Source organism: Dunckerocampus dactyliophorus, chromosome 1 (assembly GCF_027744805.1).
Source record: "Dunckerocampus dactyliophorus isolate RoL2022-P2 chromosome 1, RoL_Ddac_1.1, whole genome shotgun sequence".
Classification (NCBI taxonomy): Eukaryota; Metazoa; Chordata; class Actinopteri; order Syngnathiformes; family Syngnathidae; genus Dunckerocampus; species Dunckerocampus dactyliophorus.
The window spans coordinates 16,962,038-16,989,225 of NC_072819.1; the positions used below are offsets into that span (position 1 = coordinate 16,962,038).

General features: G+C 41.3%; 2 protein-coding genes across 4 annotated transcripts in view; one reads left to right on the plus strand and one right to left on the minus strand.

The window, feature by feature from the left end:
- mbd6 (methyl-CpG binding domain protein 6) overlaps positions 1-15,409 on the minus strand; it is a 36,468-nt gene extending 21,059 nt beyond the window's left edge. For 2 of the 3 annotated variants that reach the window (XM_054779261.1, XM_054779244.1), the window contains exons 1-6: positions 14,852-15,409; positions 14,085-14,267; positions 11,412-11,551; positions 11,203-11,305; positions 8,938-9,109; positions 4,558-6,846 (exon numbers count right to left, since the gene is read on the minus strand). In XM_054779261.1, the coding sequence (XP_054635236.1) occupies positions 4,558-6,846; positions 8,938-9,109; positions 11,203-11,305; positions 11,412-11,527 (2,680 nt within the window). In that variant the 5' untranslated portion in view covers positions 11,528-11,551; positions 14,085-14,267; positions 14,852-15,409. The remainder of the gene's footprint in view (positions 1-4,557; positions 6,847-8,937; positions 9,110-11,202; positions 11,306-11,411; positions 11,552-14,084; positions 14,268-14,851) is intronic. The other variant, XM_054779251.1, reaches the window with a different exon arrangement.
- Positions 15,410-17,275: 1,866 nt separating this feature from the next.
- Positions 17,276-24,418, plus strand: stac3 (SH3 and cysteine rich domain 3). The gene is made up of 13 exons (XM_054783770.1): positions 17,276-17,462; positions 19,234-19,286; positions 19,629-19,707; positions 20,445-20,598; positions 20,682-20,779; positions 21,657-21,717; positions 21,811-21,908; positions 21,993-22,062; positions 22,164-22,213; positions 23,387-23,469; positions 23,604-23,655; positions 23,798-23,935; positions 24,069-24,418. The coding sequence occupies exons 2-13, from the start codon at positions 19,279-19,281 to the stop codon at positions 24,174-24,176; spliced, it is 999 nt and encodes a 332-aa protein (XP_054639745.1). The 5' UTR covers positions 17,276-17,462; positions 19,234-19,278; the 3' UTR covers positions 24,177-24,418.
- The last annotated feature ends 2,770 nt before the right edge of the window (positions 24,419-27,188 follow it).

Here is a 27,188-nt window from a genome sequence, read left to right on the forward strand (position 1 = left end):
AGCCTTACTTTTGAGAAGTACCGCTTTTGGCAATAACTTTATTGTTAGCTCTATCAACAGCTTCTTTTACACAAGAAAGCCTAAAAAATAGCCGCGGCAGAAACGTTATAGAACATCAGGCAATGCTGCCTTTGACTTTTATACAGAACCTTGCAAAGGCAGGATATTGCTGCAACTGTGTCCTACTCCACAGAGCCACTTGGCATCCCAGAATAAGATAATTAGACACAAACGTTTTTTTTTTTTTTTTTAATTTTTTATAACATCTGTTGAACTGCATTGTTTACAACACAACAGAGCACAAAGAATGACTCTCCGGCCATTCACTATTTACACAGGCATCGTCCCGGCTCTTGTTACAAATCTGATACATTTGCTCCAAAATGGGAATATTGGCATGACAACTTGCATCCCCCATTCCATGCAAGTACCTTTATGCATAACAGCATACATAAACAAAAGGCAGATAAATGTCTACTAGAACAGTCTGTGTAAAAGAGACTAATGCACGAATGTCTAATGTGCAGCTGGGGGAGATTTGCAGCCCACAGCTTATTTTTTTTTTATTGGTGTGCTGCACACAAACAAGACAAGACCAAAAAGGCACAACGCAATGAGAAAAAGATTAAATGTAAATAATGTCACCGTGTAAAAATCGTGTCGTCACCTCCCCACTTCCCCTGAGTTCACTTGTAAATACTCTTGACATTGATCGTGTGGGACTTCGTAGCATACTACAACGTTGTTTTGAAAGCCTACCAAGATGCCAGAACTAGTAAAGAAGCAGCCACAAAGCTAGCCACACTGGACAACCAGCTATTTACCATAGTTGAAGATACCAGTTAGCCAACCACAGTTTGTACTTCCGAGCTGCTGCTATTTGTATGTTATATGTATATTTTCCAGCCAAATACAAAATGATCGCCACACTCCTGTATACACTGATAGATGTAAATAGGGACATAATCTTCACAACTAATTTATGGACATGTGAGGTTAGCCCTATTAGCTTGCTAGGTCTGACAGCACAGCGGCTGGATAAGGACTTCAAAACTATATAGCTTTTGTTTGTTTGAAAAAAATAAACATTTCTAGAAACAAAACGGTTCTTGATATTTGTTCCTGTTAAATTTAATTGTACAGTAGTGACGTCATATTTGGTTAGGAGAAAACTATAGGTACAGATGGTTGTCTAATCCACCTTTCTTACTTCCAGGTGTGCACTTCCGGTCGACTTCCGGTATCGATATTAATCTTGAGAAGCAGAAAGTTATCAGTATCGGTTTTTATATTTATATTTATTAGGGCTGTCGAAAATAGCACGTTAACGGTGGTAACTAATATATTTCATTAATTACGTTACACTTTTTTGCGTAATAAACGCACACGCATCATGGCAAGCCACGGCTCTCTATTATGATGACAGACGGCGGCACAGTGTAGCTCCCCACTGAGTCACACGGTGTCTGACGCACTTTTATAACTTTATTCTGACCTGAACACATCAACCATACCACCATATATGTTTCTCCAACTCCCAACAAACACATCTCAAGTCCATTCATTGCACAACACTTCCTAATTGTCACGAGACAGACCGCGATATGCGTTCACAGACACTCCGAACATCACAACATCTTTATCACGCGTGTATGGGTGATCTAAATAAACAGAAATACAATGAAAATCAGTAAATGGATATTCTTATCACTCACTTTGTAACTCTTAATTCCAAGTTACATTGGAATACATCACATAGTACAATTCACAGTTGTACATGTCCAAAAAGGAGTAGGAAGAAACGCCCTCCATACTTACTGGCACCCTTGGTTAAGATTTGTTCTTGTAATACATTTTTTTTGTGTTGGAGAAAAATGTAACCTTCAACTTCAGTGAATTTTAAGAAAATAAAAAAAGTCCCTGACTAAGAAATAATTATTTTTCATAAAACAACCTGTCCCACTATTAGAGTCAGCATGATAATGATCCCAAACACACCGCCCGGACAACAAAGTACTGGCTTCCTAAAAACCATTTGAAGGTCCTGGAGTGGCGTAGCCAGTCTCCAGATCTCAACCCCATAGATAATATTTGGAGGGAGTTGAAAGTCTGTGTTGCCAAGCGATCGCCCCAAAACATGCTCTAGAGGAGATCGGCATGGAGGAATGGGCCAAAAATACTAGCAACAGTGTGTGAAAACCTTGCGAAGACTTGCAGCAAACGTTTGACCTCTGTCATTGCCAACAAAGGGGATATAACGTGTACAGTATATACAAGTATTGAGATTAACTTTTCTTATTGACCAAATACTTATTTTCCACCATAATTTGCAAATAAATTCTTTAAAAATCAGACAGTGATTTTCTGGATTTTTTTTCTCATTTTGTCTCTCATAGTTGAGGTATACCTATGATGAAAATTGGAGACCTCACTCATCTTTTAAGTGGGAGAATGTGCGCAATTGGTGGCTGACTAAATACTTTTTTGCCCCACTGTATACACACTGGTCCATTTTGCTAAAATGTCATTGTAGCAACTCAAAATGATTCTCAGTAGTTTGTGTGGCACCCACGTGCTTGTACGCATGCCTGACAACATCGGGGCATGCTTCTAATGAGACTACGGATGGTGTCCTGGGGGATCTCCTCCCAGATCTGGACCAGAGCATCAATGAGCTCCTGGACAGTCTGAGGAGCAACCAGGCGGCGCCTGATGGACCTAAACATAATGTCCCAGAGGTGTTCTATTGGGTTTAGGTCAGGTGAACGTGGGGGCCAGTCAATGGTATCAATTCCTTCATCCTCCAGGAACTACCTGCATACACTAGCCACATGAGGTCGGGCATTGTCGTGGACCAGGAGGAACCCAGGTCCCACTGCACCAGCGTAGGTTCTGACAATGGGTCCAAGGATTTTATCCCGATACCTGATAGCAGTCAGGGTGCCATTATCTAACCTGTAGAGGTCTGTGCGTCCTTCCAGGGATATGCCTCCCTAGACCATCACTGACCCACCACCAAACCGGTCATGCTGAATGATGTTGCAGGTAGCATAACATTCTCCACGGCATCTCCAGACCCTTTCACGTCTGTCACATGTGCTCAGGTTGAACTTGCTCTCATCAGTGAAGAGCACAGGGCACCGGTGGTGTAGTTGCCAATTCTGGTGGTCTATGGCAAATGCCAATCCAGCTCTACGGTGCTGGGCAGTGAGCACAGGGCCCACTACAGGACGTCGGCCCTCAGGCCACCCTCATGGAGCCTGTTTCTGATTGTTTGGTCAGAAACATTCACACCAGTGGCCTGCTGGAGGTCATTTTGTAGGGCTCTGGCAGTGCTCATCCTGTTCCTCCTTGCACAAAGGAGCAGATATCAATCCTGCTGAGGGTTGAAGGACCTTCTATGGCCCTGCCCAGCTCTCCTGGAGTAACTACCTGTCTCCTAGAATCTCCTCCATGCGTCCAGGTACCACAGTGATGCCCTGGTCCAGATCTGGGTGGAGATCCCCCAGGACACAATCCGTAGTCTCATTAGGAACATGCCCCGACGTTGTCAGGCATGCGTACAAGCACGTGGGGGCCACACAAACTACTGAGAATCATTTTGAGTTGCTACAATGACATTTTAGCAAAATGGACCAGTGTGCTGCATCATTTTTTCACTTTCATTTTTGGGGTGTAGACAGCAACAATAAATGTTAACTAGGATGCAAAACTGTCCGCAACAAGACCACGGAGAGGCCGCATCTGTGGATGCCGGAGCAGAGGCATACATAAAACTAATTTAAAGCCATCATCGAGGAAGGGGGATATAAGCCTGAACAAGTTTTTAATATGGATGAGACAGGCTTATTTTGGAAACACTACATCGCTGATTCAGCCCATGGACCAAGGCGTGATCAGTGCTTTCAAGGCCCTGTGTATGCGCAACATATATATTTTCTTATGTCTGAGAAAAGTCTATAAAGTGTGTGGTGAGGGGTTTTACAACCTTAAAACATATATAATAAACAAAAAACATCCTGTAAACAAAAAAAACATATCCTGTAAAGAAAAAAACAATGAATGAAAAAACGAAAAAAAAAAAAAATTCTACGGACTTCACTTAATACAGTTTTTTTTTTTTTTAACCTAACCCCCGTGTTAAACGAGGGAACACTGTTGTTCTAAAGTAAAGGAGATGTCACGAAATTAGAATTTAGCCATAGATTAGCCGCACCGCAGTATAAGCGCTGTAGAACCTGTTTAAAACTTGTCCTGTATTTTTTTCCCAAGTGCTCTGATAAGTTCTTGTGGAATTATGTGTACAAATGCCGAAAATGGTCCTAGAATCCTGTAAAAAAAATCCCTGGATCCAGACTGTGATACGGATCACGCCCAAAATTTAATCCGTTCTTCCATATCCCATTTCCGACAATTCCTGAAAATTTCACCCAAATCCACTGAGAACTTTTCAAGTTATTTTGAACACAAACAAAAAGATAAACAGCAGCAAAAACATAACCTCGTTGGCAGAGTTAATATACATTTTTAAGCATAAATCCTGGAAACTACACTCACCTGCAAGGTGATTTTCTTGTGAAGACATCACTACATCTGTAATATGGTCAGAAGAGCTGCTGTCCTCCTGGCGCACAGTGGAGGATGCTGCAAGAAGGGCCAGAACATGGTTGCTAAGATCAAGAGGCTTTGGCGAGGTGGGCGGCACCACAGAAATGCCGCTGCCTTGCGAGGGACTCAGGTCTGCTGTGGACGTGCCGTTATTGATCATCATCTCAGTTGCCATTGCTTCCTGCGAAAGCACCCGTGAGTCAAGTGTGGGAATGTGATTCTCAGTTGGTTGATGCCTGTCTAATGGGGTCATACGCCTAGATGGGCTGCTGTTATGTAAAGCTAAATTTGACGGCGACAGTACAGAGGACGTAGGAGAATGTCTTTGTAGAGAACTAGATTTCACAGACTCAGAATGTGAATGCACTGATCTGAAATGAGTGGAGGTGCGAGGAGGAGAAAGCGCCTTTTGAGCCAATAGTGTTGTGTTAGTGTTGTTGGTTCTGCATGGCGACGGAGGCTGCGGGTTGTTGAGACTGAAATGAGGGGTAAGAGAAGAGGGTGAGAGTCTCTGCATCTTAGTGTGTTCACCCCCCTCGACAGGATTAGAAGCAGAGGCGTGAGCGTTCTGTACACTAAGCAGGTGTAAGAAAGCAGAAAGGGGCTGAGTTGGAGGAGCCAAAGCAAGGTTGGTAGGCACCAGGCCTGTAGTGACTTCCACAGCCTGTCCTTGTGGAGGAGGTGGGGAAAGATGCGACGTCTGTCTGGGAGTCGGCAGCTTGGATGTTGGATGATGGTGCTCGGATGCGACACTATCTGAGGTAGAGGAAGAGTGTGGGAAAGCCGAAGATGACAGGTTCATAGCAGTAGCCGGGACGCAGTCGCCTGGCGGGGTCTTCCGTGGTGGCCTACTGGCCAGCTTCTGGGTGTCTCTGATCATGCTGAGTACAGTAGGAGATCGCCGCTGCCTCTTCCTGTGCGATGCATTACGCTCTACTTTGGGAGGCAGGTGGGGCAAGGTAGAAGCCAGGGACTGAGCCAGGGAGTGAGACGAAGGGAAGAGGACTGAAGAGGCTGCTGCTAGGGAAGGATAGTGAGGCCTCGTGGCAGCAGTCGAGGAGGGAAGATGGCTGTTCTGTAAAGTGCCGTTTGTTACATGTGTGGACTGTTTTTGCTGCGCTTCTGTCAAGAATTCCAGGGATGAGGGTAAGCTCGTTTGACCTTGGCTCAGGGTCACCTGGCTGGTGAGCTGAGCCTTCGCAGCTGCAGAAAGAAGACTACTTGCAGGAAAGGAAGTTGTCGGCGGCAGCAGCTTGCCCTGATGGCTATGGTGGTTCACAAATGGCCCCACAGGCAGCCCTGCCGAGTTCAAGCCAAAACCTAGTGGTCCTGTGCTAGGACTTGCTGTACTCTTTGAGGGCTTCAGAGAGGGGGCATGAGGGCTGTTACTGCTTTGGTTGGTCAGTAGGTTGGGGTTTAGAGAGAGGTGGTGGTTATTAGTGCTATTGTTGCCAGAGTTCTTAAACTGTTCCAAGATGTCCTCCAGCTTGAACTTGGAGAGGTTGGGGTTGGGATTTGGGGACCGGGACAGGAGAGGGGAGTTAGGAGAGGAGGAGCAGGACTTCCTCCTTTGTGGTAAATTACTTCCAATCAGTCCTTCTGCTGCTGCACTAGAACATCCACCCTGCTCAGAGACAGGGGAGGAAGAGGCTGAAGGGTGGTGGGACCACTTATGTGGGGACACACAATTCATGTTATGGACCGAGGGAGAGAGTATGGGCGATGGGGAGAGAGGAGAGCCTCCGCTTGTGACCCCATGTGGATGCTGACCATGACTCTGTGCTACTCTTCCTCCTACTACAAAGCTATTAGGGGAGGATGAAGGAGGTGAAGATAGGGGCCTTAGCCGCGGGGAAGCAGGGTTCTCGGTGGTTTTGGGCGTTCTTTGACCTTGAGGGGTGGGAGTGCGGGGTGACCTTTGGGCAGCGGGGAGTAAGGGGCGGGTTGAAGAGGAAGAGGCGGACGGCACGGTTAGAGGGAGAGGATGATGGTGAAGCCTTCGCAAAGCATCCAGGGAATGGGGGGAGTTTTTGCCTGTGTGGGGACCTGGTGAGGAACCATTGTATGGATAAATAAAATGGTGGGAGGAAGTGGGGCTGGTGCAGGTGTTCGGGTGGGCGCTAGTCTGCGGTCGAGCAGGAGCTGGACGGAATTTGGGATGGTAAGGGCCTCGGTCCTCTGCGTCACGCTCACCAAGAGCCCTCTTTGGATTGCAACTGTCCATTCCACTGCTCACCTCTGAAAAAAACAATGAATAATTGACACGTTAAAATATCAGAAAATACACTTTATGATGATTTGGGGTATTAAAAATTAAGGTTGAATCCTCTCAGGTCAGGTGGCTAAATGAGCCATTAGACGATGAATTGTGATGCATTTCTATGGAAAATATAAATTTATTGATCTGTTGACACCATGAGTTTTTACTAAACATGGCATTTTACCACGGATGAGCCGGATATTCGTCTATAACGGATAATGCATTTTTGCCGAATATGAGCATGAAACGAGTACATCTCGTCATTATCCGTAATCGTGATGAAAGAAAACCCACATTATGTATTCACTCTTCACGCTCTGTGATTGGCCCGTCACACACAGCAACCGCCCCTTCAGAGACACATTGTGCAGGCTGAAACCACAGAGCAGCTGAGCAGTGCCTCATTCAGGTACACGGTGCAATTGGCAAGTTGAAAATGGCTCATGTGGCGTTACCTCTCCTTTATTAGGTTTTCCTCAGCTCGTCCCTATTTCGGTTTGTATCTAAACTGACTTGATAAACTTGTTTCATGAAGTACGCGATGCATTTGACAAGACAGCGTTGTGCAGGCTTGTGTTGCGTCAGTCACTTATGCAACTCAACTGGTGTAGCATGATTGCCTTTTTCCTTAAAATGTGTTTTTGTCTCATTCGATGAAGTCATCATAAAACAGGTGTGCTACCTACAATATAAGAAGTTTGTTAATTTTCAGTTGGCAGTATACAGACAGTGGCAACAGTAACGTGCATTGACTGGCCACAACATTAGGTACACCTGCACAGCTGCATCAAACATTCTGACTGTGTGGCTATCATACTACATTTTATACATAATCGTGGTCAAATATTACACCCCTCTCAATACGTTGCAGTATGCACGTTTCAATGTTAAACTACTTTCGTTATGTATGCGGTGCATTTCACAACACAGCTCGTGTGTCAGTCACTGCCGTTTTTTTTTCCGTCTGCTTGCATATAATTTGGCTGGTGATATTCAGTTGGAAAACAAGGCTGACAGATTATTTCCCTCTTTGCCATCACTGGATGTTGGCATGAATCACCAACTTCACACAGACCATTAAAAAAATAAATAATTAAATCTTAAAGATGACTTACATACATACACAGTACACATACAGCTGAATAATAATAAATATACCAACTATATTTCAGACTTAAAATAATGTACCGATGTAAACCCTGCAAATTTCTGGTTAAACCACACATCCACTTCAACATTTCACATTGAACCTACAGTGATTTACATTTATGTTATGAAAGCTGCTACATTTTTGTTGATAACTTAAGTGATAAGCAGTCAATAATTGCAACGTATGTACTGAATATTCAGTCGAGAGTCACTAAATTTTTCCTAAAAATGAAAAATGGCATAAATAATTCCAAAATGATTGAAACCTTAATTCAAACAAAAAACAAACAAAATTTTCACTACCCATTATTTTCCTCTGTTGCCTACTAGCTAATTATGTTACCCACAAATTCTTCCTAGCACCAAGTGACCATATAAATGTATGACTGTACCAAGATTAAAATCATTTTTACATTTTGACAAACAAAGTTCCCTAAAGAGGAGAAGCAGTATAGAAAAAGGATGGATGGATGGAAGTTCAATATACAAAATCTAACAAAAACAATGAAAATGGTAAATATCGGTCCTTAACATCTCCAAAACATCGTCTTGAAGTATACTCTCTCTGTAATTTCCAATCAGGAGACGCCTTGTCAAAAAATGGAAATCGACTTTAACTCCAAATTTGGCCAGGTTATGACACATTTTGGGCTTAAATGCATCTGCCATTCTGACGACCACTTGCTGTTTTTGTTGTTTAGTCACCATTAATTGTGGCTTAAAATGATTACAAATAAAAACAATACACTTCTTTTAATGTGGAAGTTTTGCCTGAAGATCAGCTTGAGAAGAGGACCCTTTGAATCGTTCATATTTATGTGTGTTGATGTATTTGTATGGTTATGTATAAACAATGCTAAGTAACTGTATGAACTGTATGCACATGAAGAGTGCTTGCACTGTGGTGATAATGGCCTCACCTGGCTGTTGAAGGTGGGCAAAGGGCAGCTGTGACGCCTGCATACTGCGACACAGGGCGGCCATTGCCACCACTTTCCTGCGATGGTTGCACAGTTTGGTCATGTCCTGCTCTGCTCTGCCTAAAGGCTGCTTGTGCTGCTCCACTCTCACTCCCACGGAGAAGTTGAAAACCTGATGGAAGTAAGAAGAGATCACATCCATCATCAAACATTGAAATATATTATTTGGGGATATTACAAAATAGCATTAAATATAGAACACAGAGGTGTGTAAAACCTCCACATGGCTGCATGCACTCACTTTTATTCATCCAACAGGGGAAAATTTATTTTACACTGCCGTAATTTCGCTTTGCACAATTGTGCCTTTCTCAAAGGACCTCAACAGTACTCAAGAAGCAGACTACCGTACTATGTCTCACTCCTTTCACTCTGCCAGCAAAAGTCTTTCAGTATCACTATTCTGCATAAACGGCACCAGAATGGGGGAGGACGCCAAGTATTTTTCCCCTTGTGGAAGGGTAAATTCCACATTGGCGGGACAAGTAGTGGGAAATAACAGTCATTTCTCACATTCTGTTGTGCTGAAAGCAATTGTCGCCCTGTCAAGTATCTGATTACAATATCTAACAATAATGAGGACACACCATGCATTTCTGCATTCTATTATAATTTATCTCATCAAGGGATAATACTATACAAAGCAAACTTGGATATACTTTAGAGTAGTCAGTGTACAGCTTGTGTAGAAGTACACATTTACTATCCACTGAAAATGACTCATCAAACATGGCGGTTGTTGCGTCACGGTCTGAGGCTGCATTAGTGGTGCCAGCACTGGGGGAGGGCTGTGGTTTATGGAGGGAAACATGAATACCAACATGTACTGTGACATTGTGAAGCAGGGCATGATCCCATCCCTTGTTTTCCAACATGATGCCCAAAAAGACTTCCAAGATGTGCCTTGCTGAGGTAGGTGAAGGTGTGCAGTGTTTCCAACAGGGCTGCATTCTAAATGTGGCAGGGATGGAGGATGACATTATCTTTTAATTGCATAATTGACCATGATGCAAGTCATTTTTATGGACCCAACCCCTGCGCCCCCGCACAAGTCCCAATGTAAGGTGTTTATGAGAAGGGCTAACAGGTCATGTTGAGTATTAAATTGTAAATCTGGTGTCTGGAATTACTGACCACGCTGGGGTTCCAGTTAAAGTCATCAGATGGACTCATCAACTTTAACTGTGGACACACAGCCCATTACTTTAGTTAAATAAAGTCAATGTCTCCATCTTACATGCATATAAAAAGAAAATTAAGATAAAAAACAGCAGCCAATATACTTGCTCATAGTAGGTGTCAAATCAAATGTAATTAATAATAATAATTAATAAAAGTATTTGCATAAATATGGAGAATTTCTAATAAGTACCCCCAAATCAACATGTCGCGGTCAAAATTAATTTGTGGTGTGCCGCCAGAAATAAATTAAAGTACTGCAGAGCTAGTTAACAATGGTGCTCACACTAAATATTGCCACTTTGGACATGTTCACTGTGAGGTGAACTCACTAATGTTGCAAACTGTTTAGACAATAACGGCTGTGTGTTGACTCATTCCCAGTAAATGCACATGGCTTTACAAGCTGTACACTGACTACTCTAAAGTATATCCAAGTTTACTTTCTATAGTATTGTCCCATGACAAGATATAGTAAAATGCTCACTGAAATGTGAGGGCTGTACTCACTTTTGTGAGAGACTGTACATACAGTGGAACCCTGGTTAGAGTCATTAATTTGTTCCACAGTGTTTACATGCGCAGATGCAGTGGTAGAACACATAGACTGCATGCACAATTATTAGGCAATTTTCACTTTTGATTGTGTGCTGAAAGCATTCACACATACAATTGTGCTATAGGCATTCAAGTTTATTCAGCTTGGGGTTGGAAAATATGCATTGAATTGGTCAAAATACAGACTTGCCAAATAATTGTGCACACAGTGTACACAACAATGGACGTGCAGAGATACGACGGGAGAGGAAGTAACGCCGAGCGACTGTGAGGTCTGATTTTTTCGAGGAGGCATTTTTGTGATGCAAATGTATTACGCTTTTGAACACACTTTGTTTCGAGAAGCCAAACTCTTTACTTAAGTGGCCCCACCAACTGACCGGAACTAGGGTCCTCATCACCGAAATCTGACCAGAACTCGGCTCACGGGACCAAGTGTGTTACCGCAAGCAAGGAAAACAGATTTACCTTGTGGATGACAAGTGGACACTCTAGACCACATTTACAGGTTCCATCAGTCAACAGATAGGTCTTCACCTCATCCAGGGAGGATAGGGAAGTGCCACTGGGACTGAACAAAATCACAAAAACACATTTTATTATGTTCTCATGTGAATAGATTCAGCAGTTAACATTTGTGTTTACTGCAATTATATTTTTAAACAGAAGCAACTCACCTGACGTAGACCACCCGGCCGCCATCCGCTCTCCTCTGCCAGCCAATGGGGATGTGGATTGCAGTGGTGACCACCCCATCCTTGTCCCCACTGCCTGTGTCACTGCCTCCCATCATTTTGTCGCTGCAGCCTTCCAGTAGCTTGGAACGTACAACAGTATTATTTTGATAGCATTTTACAGCATATTTAAAAAGACAAAAAAATTAAATAAATGTTATGAGTCAATGCAATAAACCTGTATTAATATCATTTTATTACCTCAACCAAGCTGCCAAAATGTGTGTACTGCTAGAACATAACCAAAGGAACAGTCTTAAAGTAACGTTCACACTTGTAGTGCCGCACTGTAGTCTGGTCCAACAATTTAAACAGATGGTCTGGTCTGCATTCACAATTGGATTTCTGTCAGCGGACCAAATAATGCTCTCAGTTAAGCATTTTGCATAGTTGTGCTTGGAATGGACGGCGTGACATGTGACATGTACATTGTCCGACACACTCACAACGACCTCACGCACCGAAAACACAAAGCAGATTTTTTACCAGCTGAGATGTAACAAAGAGGATATACTGTAAATTAGATAAAGATGTCAAAAAGGTTTCCAAAGATATGTCGCAGGAAGTTGACAACTCCAAACTATAACGATTAACACAACCACTTTGCTTAAAAAAGACAGATAGGTTTAACGACTGCACATTTAAAGGGTCCCTGACATGATTAATCAACTTTGCTTAAATATTTTATATTTTGTTTGTAATTATGTTCTACATTGTTTGATTTTTTTTAAAGCAAAGTGTGAATTCTCAAAAATTACATTTATAGTTCATGGCGCAAGCCATGATGAACTAGCTCTCGCAAGTTCAGCCTTATTTCCCAAATTGACATCATCGGGGTAATATCGCCCAGGTAAACAAACATGACAGTGTACAAGACAGAGGATGTTTACAGTGATTATAGAGAAGATTTGAGCGGCATGTCAATAGTTTTTGAGAAGGAAGAAACAGTGGAAGAAGAAAGAGAGAACTTGCACAACATGGACTTAAAGTGATAGTTAGGATTTTTTTGTCATGAAATTGTATGGCATCCCCATCTGCAGAGTCGTCCATCAACGGTGACTTACCCTGCACTTGGTCCCGTGAGTCCAGTTCTGGTCGGATTTCGGTGATGAGAAATGTAGTTCCGGTTAGTTATTGGGATTGCTTAAGTAAAGAGCTTGGCTTCTCAAAAAAAATCTGACCTCACAAATTGCTCGGCTTTACTTTCTCTGAAGTTGTATTAATGCACGTTATCGGCCGTGAACTCCTGTGTACACGGGGTTTCAAACTCATTACACTTTGCAAAAAAAAAACACCTACAGATGTTGCTCAGATTAAAGTTACAGATGTCCCCCATCTCCTTGTGTAGAATAGTAACGACATGAGGAATCATATTTGTCTCGATGGCGTGTTAAATTCAGCAATGTTGCTTGTCGCAATTTTCCGACTTTGGCTCTTAAAGGGTTAAGACGTGGAGATGATTGGTCGCCTTCAAAACACAGAATGATAAGTGTAAATTACTCTGGAGTTGCTTATCCTTCAATTATCATTTTAAATCAACTTCTTAATGAGCACAAAGGGCCTGTTTATAACCTGTTCTTTTGTATATATTGCTGCACGTCAAGGATGAACGCTCGCCACCGTCGCTATCCCCGCCACCCACAGTACACATATCTCTGTAAACATAAGATGTTTATATAACATAAGATGTTAATATAACATGTATAATGCTTTGCAGCCTTGTCGCTATCATGGAATCGTGTTTAGAAGACATTATGTAATCAAGACATGACTTACTCTCTTGTGCCAAATGTCGTAGTGGTCATTCTTTGCCGTCTTGTTTTTTTTTCTGTATACTGGTGGAATAGCATTCTTTTTCAAAATGTGTTTACCGTACTTTCAAGCCAAATGCCTATTGTAAAGGAGTTCCTTCAAAGCAGTCATCAGTGAAACGATCACTGCAAAGAACAGAACTCGAGGTGGGTGTCAGTCTGTCTCATTTTCTGCACTTGCTTCGTCCATTTTTGTCTTAAACCTTCCTCTTTTGCAAAAGAAAACAAACTTACAGTATCACTCTGATACTGTAACATCCAAGCAAAGTCGACGAGCTACCTCAAGAAGCGCTTCTTTACTCTGCTTCAGTTGAGGTGTTATGCCGATTACATCACTTCCGGAAATGAGGCTGAGCTGTGAGCTAGTTCGTCATGGCTGGTGCCATAAACTACAAATGTAATTTTTGCAAATTTACAGTTCGCTTTCAAAAACAGAACAATGTTGAACATAATAACAAACAATATATACCATATTTAAGCAAAGTTTATGAATCAAGTCAGTGACCCTGTAACTCTTATTTTTTTATTATTTTAACTCAGCTTTCTGTTGGCTGTTGTTAGGCGTCGACCGGTTTCGGTTGTATTTGGGATTATCATATTGAATGTTTTGGTCTGTTGGTGTAGTTGGGATTTACACTTGCGTCACCCAGGACTAGAATCCACTAGCAGACGGACCAAGACCCATCTCTCAGGCAGTCTTAGCCACCCTGTTTGGTTCTGGACTGCAATAACACTTGACCAAAGAAACCGTACTAGCAGAGCAAACAGTCCACAAATGGCAAGTGTGAATGCACCCAAAGCGTACCTTGTCATCTTTGAGGAGCCAGGTTCAAGTTTGGCTAGGGTATCAACTGTCTGATGAACATGCTGGTGGTGGGTTAGAAGCGCCCCACTGAAACTTAATGTCCAAAAGTGTCCCTGGCAATCCTGCAGATGTGTTGTCTTCAGTTCACATCCGAGAAGCTTAGCTGAAATGATGATGGTGCGCCTGCCAAAGAAACGTGGAGGTGGATTATGTAACATGGGAAGTAGGAATATGCTAGTATGGGGTAAAACATGAAAATAACCGCCACAAAATATGATGCAAAGCCACTTACAAACACCACGACATACACACTCACACAAGCACACGGAGATCAAACATTACAAGTTTAGCACAGGCTACTTGGAAGGTGGGAGGGTGTGTTATGTAGATAGGCCCTTGTTGTATTGGGAGTCCAGCTGCATAGTAAAATGGATTTACCACAAAATTGTCACGCTTTAACAAATTTAGCTGAGTCGAATAAGCGAATCGTTAAGTAATACATCACTGAAATGTGCAGTCATTGTAGAAAATAATACAAACTCGATAAGCTAAAATGCTAGGCTAACAGCTAAGCTAGCAGCCGCGTCCAGCTTGCACTGTTGTCGTGACAGCTGTCAGGCGTACAAAAACACTCCTCTTGCACAACTCTTGCACATTAGCCACCACAATATGCACCGTTTCAACACACAACTAAACACCACATAAACAAGTGAAGTGTATAAAGGACATAAAAGGTCTCAGGGCTCCGACCGGGTGAACGTATTCACCTTTCACGGCGTCAGGCGCGTCTTGTGCTGGCGAAGTTTTTGAAGTCTTCGCCTTTCGCTTGGCTCGCGGGAGAATCACGTTAGCTTGAGCTACCAAATGGATGCTTTTTGACGGTTCACACAAATATGAAGAAGCACTCTCCCCCCGAATTGCTGGCGTATTAATGCGGTGAACTGCCAACGTGTGAACAACGTGTGCAAGTTGAATGTATAAACAAAGGGGGCAATAAGGCTTCAATTTGACGGCGCCCTTTTGGGGGTAAAGGGGCTACAATGCTAGCAGAGCGTAGCGGCTAACATAGCAGAGCTAGCTCAGTGAATTTACTTGATTTGTTTGAAGTGTCCCGACAGGAGTGGAGGATGTCCCGCTACCGCTTTACACTTAGCCACGTCGTTGCTTTCCTCTCTGGTCCTCTATTGTCGTCGTCTTGCGTTCCAACAATGTATTCCCAAAACCATTACGAGTCAGGTAATCCTAAATTCACAGTTGCCTTTTTATTTTAGATTCCCATCTTAAAAAAATAATAATGGAGTTTTCTGTAACGCATGCGCACTGTGCAGCTCGAGGAGTAGTTTACCCAGCATGCAACGGGAGCTTTGTAGCCTTCTAAACGGACATAGATTAAAAACTTCAAGAAAACGTCATTATGAATACGTAACTAATCTGGAAAATTCTACATTTATATATGAATGTAATTTTTAAAAAATTATTTTAGTGTGTAAGAGCTTTTGTTTTCTAAATATATAACGTGATGTAGTTACATAATCGTGCTTCGTCATTTGGTTATGGTTTAATTCGTTTTGAACATGTTTACAAGTTACACCTGAGTACATCACACGCTACAGTCCCACATGTCTAACGAGGAGTAGGAAGAAGCAAAACTTATTTAATCCTACCCCTCGTCCATTTCACATCAATTGCAATTCATCTGTTCATCTCCTGTTTTCCAAATGTAGTCTTTGCCAAGTACATAGGAAAGTGATAAGCCAATATGTACTGCAATGTCAGTCAAGGTATATACTGTACTTACTGCAAGAATTATATTATTATACTATATGATTATATAGCAGACTTAATGATCATGATAAATAGTTAATAACTGATTAAACGGTTAATAGTTAACAGAAACAGTCTTATAATGAGTGAGTACAGACAATGTACTCACCAGAATGAAAAATGAATGGCCAGTGTAAGAGTGATTAGACTTGGCCTTGTATATTAAGTATTGTATGTATCTTCCTTGTACTTTATAAACATCAACTGCTTGTACTATTTTTTTTAAATCACTCATTTTAGTGCATTGTTTGAGTTCCTTGCTTAATCTGTTTGTGGGTATCAGTACTTATATCACTGCACAAACTAAAGTAATAATAAAAAATATATATAACAATTATAAATGGCATCAAACCAACCCACAAGTTCAGTTCAAAACTTGGGGGTGACTATTTTTGCATCAGATTCCTAAAAACACTAAAGTGCTGTCATATACAGTACAGCAGTGGTTTCCAATATGTGGCCCATGGGGCATTTGTGGCCCACACCTCTTTTTTATTGGCCTGCTGTAAATTCTACAAATGCAATTAAACTGGAAAACAACAGCAACAATTTTTTAAAAAATCAAAAAACCACAACTGATACTAATAAAACTAATAATAATATGCTTTGTCACCTACAGTATAAAACAATGCTGAAATGCAGGCTGTTTTTCTGCGTGTATCTACTTTGGATTGTTTAGCCTGTTAAAAAAAATAAAAATTCTTAAAATGGCCCTTGCATCCTTTGACTTTTTTTTAGTATGCAGCCCTCATGGAAAAAGTATGGACACCCCTGATATAGAGGATCTTTGATTATCGTTTTTGCAGTAGGTCCTTAAAAGAAGCAGAGTGTTCCTGTCATATAGTGTAGATGATCTTTAACCAGCGTCAACATCTTGCTTGTGTTTTAATTTAGCACTATATTAGCCCTTAGGTGAGGTAAAACATGTAAGACATGGCAGACCTTTGCATTGATTATACACAAAATGAAAACAACAATGAAGGGAGTCTGAAATGTGGCCCCTAGAACAATTTAGTTGAATATTCCTGCTCTTAACTATGCATCAAGTTAAGTATTTATTTATTTTAAGAATGTGTTAATTTTGAAACAATATTTCCCATAGGAAATAATGTAATGGGAAATAATCAGTTCCAGGGTCAAACTATGTCTGCTATAAATTAAATCTTAATTCCCTGCTGCTATGAATCCGAAAGCGGACATTCAAAGCAGACAGAGGGCAAGAGAAGGTGTCTAATTTCTCCTCATCTTCGGTGGGTCCACCGTCTGAGGTCCCCAGCTGTCCCAAACAGTCAGTGTGACACATGAGTGCTCAGTTTGGCATTCACGTAAACACTCATTCAAACACCATAGGCATCGTCTGCCAATATACAGGCAACCTTGCTCACACTTGGACCTGGAAATCAGGTTGGAAATCACCTAAAGGGACAAGAATAGAGAGTGTTAACATTGACAAAGTGTCCTGAGGTGAGTCAACTGGGTTAAAGGACTTAGACACCCCCCCAACAAAACAGCAGCTGAAGGACTGAACTAGCACCCGCTTTTCACATAAAAAAGGTACGCATTTTCCAGTTCTTTTGACATGTGTAATAAGAGAAAATATTTGGAAATAGTTGCATGGCATGCCAGTTTAGCATATGGCGTTCCATTAAAATGGTGTGCTATGTTGCTGTATTAAACACTGGTTGGACAATAATACACACTGAAAAACTGCATAAAAGAACAACACAAAAACATTAGATTTTTGTCATTTGATAGTGCAGTCCACATTTTTAGAGCTGTGATGAGATTCAATTTCAGTTGCTTAGAATAGTTTGGGTCAAGTGCACAAGTGTAGTGTGTATGTCTCTGTGGGTCGGTGCAACCTCTCCTTGGATGACATACAGTGGTGTAAAAAAGTGTTTGCCCCCTTCCTGATTTCTTATTTTTTTTCATGTTTGTCACACGTAAATGTTTGAGACCATATGCTTTGTGTTATTATTGGTTGTTGGTTTCAACATTCCAGCTTTTTCTCATTGTGCCTTTTGCTGTATTTTTATCATTTTTTAAATTTGATTGTGTTTCTGCAGTGATGCAATGACAAATGAGCCAAGCCCGCAGATGGCCCCTGAGCCCCCCATACACCTACTTTTGTGGCTCTTGGTCGGGGTTGGGCTTGTGGCATCAGGTCCATGAGCAAACCACAACTATTTGGCTTGTTGGCTTAATGTAGTGGGCGAGTGATGCAGATTGAGGAGAGAGGGGCTGGTCAAAGCGCTTCAACAGTCAGTCCTTAATGAGCGGCGTCGTAGCGGATCAACAATTTTTTGGAAGGTGCACGTCTATGGAGTTATATTTGTACCTTAACTTTGAAGTAGCAAAGGCAGACTTTGCTACTTGCTAAGTGAGGGACACTACCCTATTAACATGCAATAATTACTGTTGTGAGCAAAGGCACGTCGCTGCAGTGCTCTGTCACTCCCTCCCTCTTTCGTGCGACATTTTTGCTAGCGTGGGTGGCAATTCTGAGCACCAGGCGAACCGGTGTACTAGTGTACCTCAGTCTTTTGGGGACTGGGCTCCTTGCTGGGGCTTGCGGGTTGCTGCCTGGATAGCGGCAAAGCGTATGGGCATTTTCAGTGGACAAAATGTATGCCTGTTGGCCACTCTGAGGGAGCTGAGGGCACTGATGTTACAATAAATTTTTTTCAAAATGTTCTTGTGCTCGAAAAGTCCCAAAGATCCACTGGTAGCTCACAATCGACGGGCTGGCGACCTGGGAGTAGTACATCAACAGTGACTTGAGTCGAGCTCTGGTCGGATTTCGGTGATGAGGAACTTAGTTCCGATTAGTTGCTGGGGCCACTTAAGTAAAGAGTTTGGCTTCTCGAAACAACATGCGTTCAAAAGAGTAATACATTTGCATCACAAAAATGCCTACTCGAAAAAATCAGACCTCAAAATCGCTCGGCATTACTTTCTCTCCCGTCGTATCACTGCGCTGTCGCCTGTCCATTGTTGTGTACATTTGCCACAGTGTTTACAGACCGCTGCGACACGGGAGTCTTGCAGTGATTGGACAAGCAGCAGTTATGTTTTAATCACTTTTTCACTTTTTAATCACTTTTAGGGCAATCACTTTTTCACATAGGACCATGTAGGTTTGGATTTTTTCTATCATTTTAAAACTGCAGTTTGTTTTCAGTTGTGTTGTCATTGACTAATATTTAAATTTGTTTGATGAGGTGACACATTTAAGTGTGACAAACATGCAAAAAAATCAGGAAGGGGGAGAACACTTTTTCACAAAAAATACGATCACTATGAATACTAACTATGTACTATACAGTATATATATTACAGGTGGAGCAGTGGTGACAGTTTCAACACAACCATGGACCAGTGAGTATACTTGCAAGCTGTATTTAAACTTGTTTTGGTTATTTACCCAATGACAATAATTCAGTGTTCTTAAATTATTTGTCAAAATGTTACTAGTCAACCTACTTCCATTTGTGAGGTAGTCAAAATAAAACCCTGTGTCTTAGTGGTCGCCATTTTATGAATAATAGTTACATGAAAAATGTATATAGAAATGAGACTGCAATTTGATGCCATTACCAGGCTTGTCAGTCACACCATGTCGTGAAATACAGTTTAATTTTTCTATTCCGGTATGTCTCATAAGACTTAATTAAACAAAACCTCCAATTTTGTGTGGAATATTTTCATCTTATCTATCAGGGAGGATGACAAAAATTCTGTGGACATCCATGACAACCCTCCAGCCCCTGAAAATGTGGTGAGGGAGGACGGAGATACGGTGAGTGGCAAAGGATGTGTCAAGCAAACGCCGTTTTATTAAAATAGCCACCAGCAGGAACAGGAATGCAGTGGTGATGGTGTCGATTTAGATAATAAATATAACCTTCTATAATCTTTTATTCCAAGAGGGACAAATTTACGCAGCTGGCGTGTCAATTAAAATATAAAAAAAAAACCGTAATGCATGACAAAACAATGTAATTAGCATAAATACTATGCTGAGCAAACTGAACACAAATGATAATTGGACAGTTTTCCTCATTACTATATATATAACTTTTGAGTGCATGACAAAGTGGAAAGTAGGAAAATGTAGCGCTCCTTATATATATGTGAGTTGCACGACACAACAGCAACAGAACCAATGCTGTAATAGTGGTAAGTTGCAAACTGCTCAGCCAGCATGTCTAATTGTCCCGATGAGTACGGCAAGTCTAGCACTCATGACTTTCACACCAACAGCTGAGTAGCACAACCAACATTTTAAAGCACAAAGTTGCTGGATGCTGACCGCCCATGATCCTTCAACTGCATCTTGTGAAGTTATTTAAAAAAAAACAATATCGGGAGGTTGCCTCCAGGGCCAATGTTTTTTGACCCGGCACTAATCAGATGGCCTGGCAGTTATTTGGTTTTGTAGCGCACTCTTCATTTATAATGACCGTTGTCCAGGGAGAATTCTTCACATGCAAGATGACCATTTTGATCAAAGCTAGACACTCTATATGTTTGCAGGTCTACTTCATATATGAAGAGGAAGTGGAGGTGGAGGAGAAGGAACCAGAACCTCCTCCACCTGTGGTCCGTGTCAATGACAAACCTCACAAGTTCAAGGACCACTACTGCAAGAAACCCAAGTTCTGTGACGTCTGCGCTCGCATGATCGTCTGTATGTATCTTGCAAATGATGCTAACGTTACACAATTTCAACTGACCAGGTGTTTCTGACATTTTTTTGATTCCGATCTTTAGTGAACAACAAGTTTGCTCTGAGGTGTAAAAACTGCAAGACCAACATTCACCACTCATGTCAGTCCTATGTTGAGTTCCAGAAATGTTTTGGCAAAATAGTGAGTGTCTTTTGTCTCATGTCAAGCTACTTGGTACTAACAATATCAATTACTGACCAAAAAACAATACACAGTGGAACCTCTAAACTGCTTTGTTTAAATTTAGAATAACTGTTTCATTGGAAATACTGTAGAAATAATCTGTTCCCGTGTCAAACTGCGGCCATCTTAAAACCTTTATTAACCGTGCAGGCGATGTTTTCAGTCATATAAGTGTACAAAATACACAACACTTGTGTAATAAACCTAAATACAACAAAACTACTCATCCTTTGTTGGCACGTGAGGGACGTGTGGCACAGAGGGAGGCTTGCACAAGGCGAGTCAACTTTCTACATTGCGCTTATAAGGTCAATCACCGTTTTGCAAGTTAATAGCTGTATAACAAAACAAAACTACTCACCCTTTGATGACATGTGACAGATGTGTGCGGCAGGTCAACGTCGTGTCGCACTTTTTAACATTCTTAAATGTCATTCAAGTGCAAAAAGGAGTTAAGCACTGCATATTTCAAAACAAATTACACATTCATCACTTGCATTTTAGCCATTTTGTATTGGGTTGCCAAGACTTTTTTTTCTGCTGCTTTTCTTACGTCACAATAAATTCCATTTCCTGTTCTGTGTCATCACATTGTTCCATCTTTGCCATCTCTTGTAGCAATGTGTGGTGGCATCGAGAGAAATACACAAAAATGCCAAAGAAAAAGCACTTGTGGTGTTAAGTCTTGACTCGGTGTATTTTTTGGTTGAATCTTAAATTGTACAGCTTCGGGGTCATTCTTTTGAGGTTCCACTGTATGTACCACTCAAAGCAATGCAAATATCATTATTACGTAAAGGCGACCATTACCTTTTGTTGCTGTTGCGCTTTTTAGCCCCCTGGATTCAGACGGGCCTACAGCTCTCCTCTGTACGGCAGCGACCAACCAGATCCAAGTGGGTCCGCCCAACGTTCAACCAAACATAAAACATCTTGTGCCTGTGAAGCGTAGTCATTAGAAGAATGTTCCTATTGTCTCTTATGAGCAGACAATCCCAACCGGAACGACCCCGTCTTTGACACACTGAGGGTGGGCGTCATCATGGCCAATAAGGAACGCAAAAAGAATGAAAATGACAAGAAAAATGTAAGTGAGGGACACGTTTCAGGGCTCTGATTAATAACTCGTATAATAAGTGGTAGTGCAATCAAAATAATTTTTTTCCTCAAGATGCTGATGATGATGGAGGAGGAGGAAGATGAGAATCAACAGCCCAAAGAGAATGAGGATGGAGGAGAAGGTATTTTTATTACTTATATAAAATAAGTCCAGCATAGAATTTAGCATTATTCACAGAGCTTCGTGGAATGATTGACGACTGACTCTTACTGCGACGCACAGGGAAGCCTGAAGAAAAGAAGGAGAAAGGAGGAGAAAAAGCAGATGAAAAAGTAAGCAAAAACATACTGCATTTTAACATAAAGTAAATGTAAAATGCTGTAAACTACTTCATTCCATCCAAGGTGAGTGCAATAAACTCAAGTCTGTTGTGTTCAAAAGTTTAGAGACACTTTCTCATGCTAATGAATAACAGACTAACTTTTGACTTGTTATTGTATGTCACTGGTCCTCAATTATTTTCTGTCATGCCCTGCCAGGGGACAGAAGTGTTTTCAGTGCCCTCCCCCTATTTGGAATACTATTGAGAAACTCATAATATCTATTTATTTATGTGTACTGTACAGACTGAACTCGAAACTGAAACCAGGAAAATGCAACAAAATGGAGAGCTGTGAAGCATACAAGCGTATTCAATAGTCAAACTGCATGTTGGGAACAATAAATATGTACATGTTGGCAAGTTTACAGTGACTTTGAAAGTATTCCTGCCTCCCACGACCCCCCCGATAGTTCACTGTGCACCGCCAACACCCCACTATTTAAGAAGCACTGCTGTATGTCAATATAATGGCAATACACAATGTAAGTTTGGGTCCCTAATTTGGGTCTTGTGCTGAAATAATTGGAGAAACCCGGCTGGAAACATCTGTGCAGTAGAAAACTTTGCAATAAGGGCACGAAGGGCAGTGCCCCACCAGATCCAGTAGTTCTCACTGTGGTTTTAATAGATATATTCTATATAGTACAGAGTAGCGAGACAATAGCAAAATGAATTTGTAGAAATGAACTTGTCTCATAACCCTTATAGATTAGTGGTAATAGTGGTATCCACTCAAAGAGCCCCAATTAAACGTTGAGTAAATGTTAATAAATGAACACCACAACTCCCTTGGTGGCTGTAACTTATTACCTTTACCATCATGGTGGGATAAAGTGTGGCGGATTACCATAAAATACACCGGCTGCAGAGCAGACATAGCATCTGTAAAGATGAACTTTATGGTGCTTCCATGTGTAACAATTTGTGTAACATTTGCCCAAAAACATGATAAGAAAGAAAATGATGGACAGCTACTTTTCAGTGAATAATGGAGGCCGTAAAGAAATGTGCTCCTGACGCCTTCCCCTGTCCTTTCTGTGTTGTGTGGGGCAGTAGAGTGTGGTACTGTTTCTAGATTTGCATAGATTAAAAAAAAACTGTATCTGTACTGTTTTAACAACAGACCAAGGGAACCTTCTCCCAGTCGCACTACTACCTGGCTCTCTACCGCTTCAAAGCCATAGAAAAGGATGATCTTGACTTTCAGTAAGTATAATACACAATTTTGGATGTTATATTAGGCTAAAAACTAAAACATAATAACACAGTAATGTGTAAGCTAAATAATTAGTCACTGATGTTGTTTAGTCACTGATGTTGTGTCTGTTTGCATGTTACAGCCCTGGTGATCGAATCACAGTGCTGGATGACTCCAATGAAGAGTGGTGGAGGGTGAGGTCTTCAGGCAATAAAATGTTATACTGTAGATATGCAGCATTTTATAACAAAATAATGAAACAAAAATCTATCAATTAAATTTAATTAAATGAAAAATATAAAATAAATCAAATTTAATTGCCTGCTCTGTTTCCAGGGCAAGATGGGGGAGAAGAGCGGCTATTTCCCCACCAACTACCTCATAAAAGTGCGCGCCTCTGAGAGGGTTTACAAGGTGACGCGCTCTTTTGTCGGGAACAGAGAGATGGGACAAATCACACTGAAGAAAGATCAGGTAAAATATCAAAATTTACAGATAAGGTGTTCACCGACATCTCGTATCATTTTAGTTGTATGTTGCTAAAGCATGAAAGTATTAGCAAAAGAAAGACTTCTGCACTGCTTCTTACTGTCACTCTGCCTTTCAGATTGTGGTGAAGAAAGGAGATGAGAAAGGTGGCTACTTGAAGGTCAGCACTGGACGCAAGCTGGGGTACTTCCCCTTTAATCTGCTGCAGGAGATCACTGTGACATAAAAATAACAAACACTTCAAGAGTATAGATAAAAAGATATCATACTGTCTGACTTGATGCGCTAAATTATTGCTGTTATCATTTGTACAACTCTACCAAACTATTATTTCACTTCTGTGACCATTACCCATGCCTTTACGCCTTTTAAATACGTTTTTAAAGAAAACTTTAAATTGGCAGAACATGTATTCCATAACGTTTGTTGTCACTAATGGTGTTTGTGATTAGCCAAATGCAGGGTCAGTTTTCGACAATAAAAAAGTCCTAATGTTGACAAATATTTGATGCTGTGTTCTTTGTTTGCTGGCATCTGTAAAAAGTAGTACTACTGCCACCTGCTGGACTAGGACAGTACCACAATATAAAATGTCTGCTTCCATTCACAGCACAAACGCAGATTTACCAGCTATAACAGAAGGACAGGAATATGTATGAGCTTGAATGTATGATAATTAACTATATTTATAATAAACTGTCCGTCTTATCAAATCGAGTATATAGCTCAAGAGTTTAATTTAAGAGCCGGTATCTAGCTGGTATCTTCCATGGTTTTCTTGAGATTTGTGTGTGCACCTGATGGTTTTGACTTTGAATTTTCCATGTTTTTTTTTTACACAAATTTATTTTTACATTTTTTAATTTTATCATATCCCACCGTCACCAAACTAGCAGTCAAGTAAGGCTAAACCAACTCATATCCACTCACAGTTCCCTCCATTTTATTTCACATTTTACTTGTGAAATAACATTTTTGAGACTCTTGGTCTCAAATATATTTCATATAATATAATATCAACAATTAAATATGTTTCCTTTTTGAGCAATTGGTGTTGTAATTTACGTTTTTACCTTGTAATTAACCTGAGGCCCAGGGGCTCCCGCCCCCTGCTTCTTCTTTGGTTTGAGCCACATCACGTGGTGGACGTTTGATCACGTTTGACCAGCATGGGGGCGCGAGTATCACGCCTGTAGAGGGCGCCCATCTGCCACACATATTTGCTGACTTGATGAGCACTGAGCATTAGCAAATAGGATTTTTTTTATTTCCCTCACCCGCGGCGCCCCCTGGAGAATGCCGCCCTGGGCAATCGCCCATGTGGCCCATAGCTCGAAAAGCCACTGTGTGTGTGCGCGCGCGTGTGTGTGTGTGTGCGCGCGCGTGTGTGTTTGTCTCAGCGTTGTGGATGAGGAGTGATGACAGACACGGGGTAGCTGCGGTTGCACTTTGTTTTACTGATGGAAGTAACACACAAATGATGCAATGTGGCCGAATAACAAGACCCTACACAGATTACAACACAAGACAAGAAAGGAAATGAAAGTTATAAACTAAAACACAAATTTCTGGACCCGTACGGACGCCTACCTCTCACATGGAGATCGCGAACAAAAAGTGAAGTACAAAGGCGTGGCCCAAAGTTATAATAAGAGGTGTCAGTATTAGGGGTGCACATTCACAAAGTTATTGACGTTCCACGTTAATGACACGACAATACAAACACATCAGGTATTACTTGAACTTCAACATATATTTTGTGTAATAATATGCGTATACGTATAATATATGCTTTTGTTTTTGCTCCCATTTTTTATAAGATGAACTCAAAGATCTAAAACTTTTTCCACATACACAGTATCACCATTTCTCTCAAATATTGTTCACAAATCTGTCTAAATCTGTGATAGTGAGCACTACTTTGCTGACTTAATCCATCCCACCTCACAGGTGTGCCATATCAAGATGCTGATCAGACACCATGATTAGTGCACAGGTGTGCCTTAGACTGCCCACAATAAAAGGCCACTCTGAAATGTGCAGTTTTATCTCACAGCACAATGCCACAGTTTGAGGGAGCGTGCAATTGGCATGCTGACAGCAGGAATGTCAACCAGAGCTGTTGCTCGTGTATTGAAAGTTCATTTCTCTACCATAAGCCGTCTCCAAAGGTGTTTCAGAGAATTTGGCAGTACATTCAAGCAGTCTCACAACCGCAGACCACGTGTAACCACACCAGCCCAGGACCTCCACATCCAGGATGTTCATCCAGCACATCCAGCAAGACCCCTGGTCTACATGAATGAGCATCTGACAAAACGCAATGCTGACATCGCCAAGAAAGCACGACCTGTCCTGTGGTGCTCCAGCTGGTGATCCTGTGGGACCATCCAGCAAGATCATCTGAGACCAGCCACTCGGACAGTTGCTGAAACAAGTGGTTTGCATAACCAAAGAATTTCTGCACAAACTGTCAGAAACTGTCTCAGTTCTTTGGATGTTGTTGTGTGGTCTTTTGTGACCTCTTACATGAGTCGTCGCTGCACTCTTGGGGTCATTTTGGTTGGCCGGCCATTCCTGGGAAGGTTCACCACTGTTCCATTTTTTTGCCATTTGTGGATAATGGCTCTCACTGTGGTTCGCTGGAGTCCCAAAGCTTTAGAAATGGCTTTATAACATTTTCTAGACAGATAGAGCTAAACTTTTTCAAACGGGGCCATGTAGGTTTGGATTTTTTTTCTCCCTTAATAAAAGGTTTAATTTAAAAACTGCAATTTGTGTTCAGTTGTGTTGTCATTGACTAACATTTAAATTTCATCTGAAACATTTAAGTGTGACAAACATGCAAAAAAAAAGGAAATCAGGAAGGCGCATGCTTTCTTGGCGATGTCAGCGTTGCGTTTTGTCAGATACTCATTCATGTAGACCAGGGGTCTTCAATTAAAATTGAGTAAGGTCTGTTGATGCACTTTTTTCACAGTGAAGGTCCAAACCTTATTTTGCTTTAAATTGCATCAAACAGACTAACTCATATAAAATGTAATGAAACGCTGCACATCACCCTACAACACAATTATTCTGGCACATAAATTGTATTCAAAAGAAAACGGGACCAAATTGCTCATAAATAATACAAAGTTTGACTGTGAAAACAATGAATGAACACAAGAGGCTTATTTTTAAGTTCAATAAAACTGCGCCGGTTTCGCTGAAAAAATAATATTAAATAATAACAATT

Coding starts and splice junctions, on each gene's coding strand:
- stac3 (XM_054783770.1), top strand. Junction 20,599..20,681: donor CTGCGCTCGCATGATCGTCT/GTATGTATCTTG, acceptor TCCGATCTTTAG/TGAACAACAAGTTTGCTCTG. Junction 23,936..24,068: donor TCACACTGAAGAAAGATCAG/GTAAAATATCAA, acceptor TCTGCCTTTCAG/ATTGTGGTGAAGAAAGGAGA.